This window comes from Geospiza fortis, unplaced genomic scaffold, assembly GCF_000277835.1.
Source record: "Geospiza fortis unplaced genomic scaffold, GeoFor_1.0 scaffold112, whole genome shotgun sequence".
NCBI classification, from domain to species: domain Eukaryota; kingdom Metazoa; phylum Chordata; class Aves; order Passeriformes; family Thraupidae; genus Geospiza; species Geospiza fortis.
The window spans coordinates 26036103-26039856 of record NW_005054298.1 but is presented as its reverse complement, the minus strand read 5'-3'; the positions used below and the strand labels follow the sequence as shown (position 1 = coordinate 26039856).

At 44.7% G+C, this 3754-nt stretch overlaps 1 protein-coding gene across 3 annotated transcripts in view; it reads left to right on the top strand.

Annotated features, from left to right (window-relative positions):
• Positions 1–3172, top strand: part of PLCL1 (phospholipase C like 1 (inactive)) — a 178507-nt gene extending 175335 nt beyond the window's left edge. For all 3 annotated transcript variants that reach the window (XM_014307463.2, XM_031056069.1, XM_031056062.1), the window contains exon 6: positions 1426–3172. In XM_014307463.2, the coding sequence (XP_014162938.1) occupies positions 1426–1608 (183 nt within the window). In that variant the 3' untranslated portion in view covers positions 1609–3172. The remainder of the gene's footprint in view (positions 1–1425) is intronic.
• The last annotated feature ends 582 nt before the right edge of the window (positions 3173–3754 follow it).

Here is a 3754-nt window from a genome sequence, read left to right as displayed (position 1 = left end):
TGAGGCAATCATGTTCTCAGGCACAGGCTGTCGTCCCTCGATGACGTGGTGTCCCACGTGGTGTTTACCAGTGCTGCAGCCTTGCAAGCCACCATTGTTTCTTGGTTGTGAACATTGTGTACAGGGGTTCAGACCCTGTGAGTCCAGTGCCAGGCACTGGCAAAAAGGGAACTGTGCTCATCAGTGTAGGATAAATCCTTCCTCTTAGCTCTGGGGAAAGGGAGAGCAGAGATGCTCCTACTACTGGAAGGGGTCACACTGTGACTCATCCAACACATCCGATTGGTTTGGAGAACCCATGGAGGGGCAAGTGATCTGTCACCCCTCCAGTGAGCCCAAGGTCCTGCTGTAGTGTCTCTTGTGTCCTGTGAGGCCACCAAAGTACCTGTGATTTGCAGGTGGTCAGGCTGGGTGGCAGGTGTCTGAATGTGATGTTTCAGTCAGTGGAGGTATTCCTCATGAGTGTAACCAGCTGCAGCATGTGCTGTACTTCAAGCGGTACTTGGGGTGACATTAGGAGAAGAGGAGCTCAGGTTCTTACTGATACTGAGTTTTAATAACCAGATGCATATCCTGGCTTTTATTTGTTTGTATCCTGTAGCTCCAGAACCTTGTCACTTCACAGCACTTGAGATATCAATATTGCATAAATATTCATTTTGCCATTTCTGAACCCCAACTCCTTAATACAAATTTCATGTAACACGGTTTTCCTGATTGTTACAAATTGGATTGATATCCTGTTAGTCACCTCACGCTTATAGGCTCTGAGAAGATACAGAGGCAGTGTGTTCATGAAGTCTCATTCCCATTTGCCTTCTTGAAGGGGCCAAACAAAATGGTTCAGAAGGGTTCACTGGAGTGCTATGGGATGATGTGTTTCATATGGGCACAACTTGGCCTGCTCTGCTCAAGGAGGGCCCAAGGCTGGGTGTCAAATCCAGGTGGAAGGAGGGGTGGGTTATCAGGGTCTCTCAGCTCATAAGGGGCCCCTGGCTGGGAACGCACAGCCATTGCCATGGGGGATGTGATGGCAGGGAGCAGGGAGGGAGCAGTGGCCTGGGTGAGAGGGGTGCCATGTGCTATCACTGCCCTGGCCCTGGCAGGATCTGGCTGTTGACTATGGAAGAGGAAATGCCTTCTCCTGTAGCCTCCTTTCTTTCAGGCTGAAATTACCTCCCAAGGCTGGTGACACGGAGGTGGGAGGAGCCAGGTGCCTGTTCCAGCCTGTCCAGTGCTGGCTGCTGCCTTCCTCACTGTGCTGGCGCCAAGCTGCAGGAGGGGCTTCAGTCCCATTTCCAGGGGGCAGAGATGGTTTGAGACGGGACCTGGGAGCTGTAGGGATACAGGAGCAGTATTGCTGCTTTTGGTCCTGAGCGATGTGTGCAATCCCTGACTCTCTCCTGCATGTCTGTGCATCCCCAGGGCCAAGGAGATCTCCTGAAGAACGCCAAGAACGAAGCCCTGGAGAACATGAAGCAGATCCAGCTGGCGTGCCTGTCGTGCGGACTGAGCAAAGCTGGGAGCGGGCAGGCAGATGCCAAGGCAAAACGATGCCTGGAGGCAATACAGGAGAAGGATACTGGAGATGAGAATGGGAGGCTGTGAGGAGAGGCAGAGCTGGCACATTTGTCACAGATTTCAATAAGTCTAAACTATTTTTTTAAAGCATTTAAAAATTCACACAGGAGTGCCCTCTACAGGGTGTGATAGTATTAAAATCCTCACAATGTCAGTATTTTAATGCAGTTAATTTATCTAAGTTAAACTCTGGTAGTGAGATTTCTAATGAAGCCAAGCTGTCTGTATGCAAGTGCGTGTGTGTGTGCGCACATGCAAATCCTGTAGACACCCTTTCATGCATTGCATTAGCCATTTGCTAATTTATTCCTCTGTCATCTTTGAATAGGCTTATTCATTCTGAAGATCAAAACAAATTGAGAGCACTTGTATCAGTTTTGGGCTTTACTTTACTCTCCAGCTTTTATCATTTTACTTATAGGTTATATTACTGTTACACTGTTTAAACAGACAAACCACAACAAATTTCACTGACAGCTGTTTTTGTGAGGACAAAACTGGTGGTTTGCTGCAGACCCTGAAGGTGATTTTTAGTGAACAATTACAGCCAAGTAAACAAGATATGAAATGATCAGAGTTGCTAAGTAGATTAGCAGTAGATTTGAGATGTATTTTTCGCTGAATTTTGCAAACTGCTCTTCAGGGTACACCCAGACAACACATACTAACGTAAGAACTAGCTAATTTAGTTTATTCCAGCAAAACATTGCTACCTTGTAGATCTGCAAGACAGCTACAGTCTTTGCTGATAGGCATTAACTTGAGTAGTAATGACCATAGCTAGTCAGCCCTGTAATTATGGGGAGAGCTGTGAATACCCTTTGGTGGTCATGAACGCTGAAGGTGACCTTCAAGCTGTTCTGAAACAGCCAGTGGTGCCAGTATTAAAAGGAAGGTTTTCCAGATTTCACAAAATGTGAGCTTTAGTGCAAGATGTGTGAGAGGTCAGGCCTTGCTTGCCACCTTCTGCGTAGATGTTGAAGCCAGCTGGATGAAGTAAGCAGGCTCTGGCCTAATGTTTTTGTGGTTCAAATCATGCTATGCTAGAGATTTAAAAGCAGGGCTGAAGAACTGCTACAGGTGTAGTGTAGAGAAATAGCCTGGGGAGAAACAGGGTGCCAGCATTTTTGTGCAGCAGTTACAAATATCCTAACACATGTCATGTGTTTGGGGAAGTTCTGAGAATTGGCTGCCTCTTTGTGCTGCTGTGGAAAGGAGACACAGAATGTCCCGGAGCATCCTCGTCCCTCCCGAAGTCCAGCCCACGTGTGCTCACAACATTCATTTCAATTGTTTAAGTACTGTGCTTGAGTGGAATATTTGTGTTATCTTTACCAGGACTAAGTGTTTTATGGTTATAAAAAGACTATATTTATTTAAAGCATTGCTTTTATTTTTAAAAGCTACTTTTTAAATTAATTTGATTAACAAATATGCTAATTTTCTGAACTTAACAAAAAGTAATTGCTGAAAGTTTGATCATTGGAAAATCTTATATAGCTATTGTGTTAAGTTATTTTTGACTTCTTAATAACACTATTATGTTCATGTTGCACATTACTGAGAGAGTAAAGCTATGAAACAACTTTGACCCATGATTTTGCAGTGATTTTACATGAACCTGGATAAAGGTGGATTAGAGTGGGTAAGTTGCTTGACAGAAGGTCCTGCTCTAACAGCAGCTGTGTTAATGCAAAGGTTATAACTCAGGTGCCTTAAATACCATTTCAGTAAAATTTGCCGTATTTGTTCAGATCCAACCTTAAATGCTCTGTTTATCTCTCCATTAGATTATGAGTGTGTGTTCAGACTTCACTGAGGTCTGGAGAAGTGTCTTTTGTGTTTCAGGCAAGGCATAAAGCCCACAAGAGTGTGCATTTTCATGTTTTGCCCTCTTGGGTTATGTTTGTACAAAAACAACACTTGGCCTTCACTACTTACAGTTAGGGATGATGGAAACTGTTACCCCAGCATCATCAGCTGCAAAGGATCAGCCTTTGGAAAGCATCCCTCTCAGAAGGGAGAGGTTGCTTCAGGAAGGGTGAGTGGCTTGCCTCTTGGTGCTTCATTTAAATCTAGAAATGTCTTTATTTTCTCAATCTAAAAGGCTGTCCTAATGTCTGTACAGGAACTGCTGGCAAAATACCTTCTCTGATGTTAGGAACAAATGAAC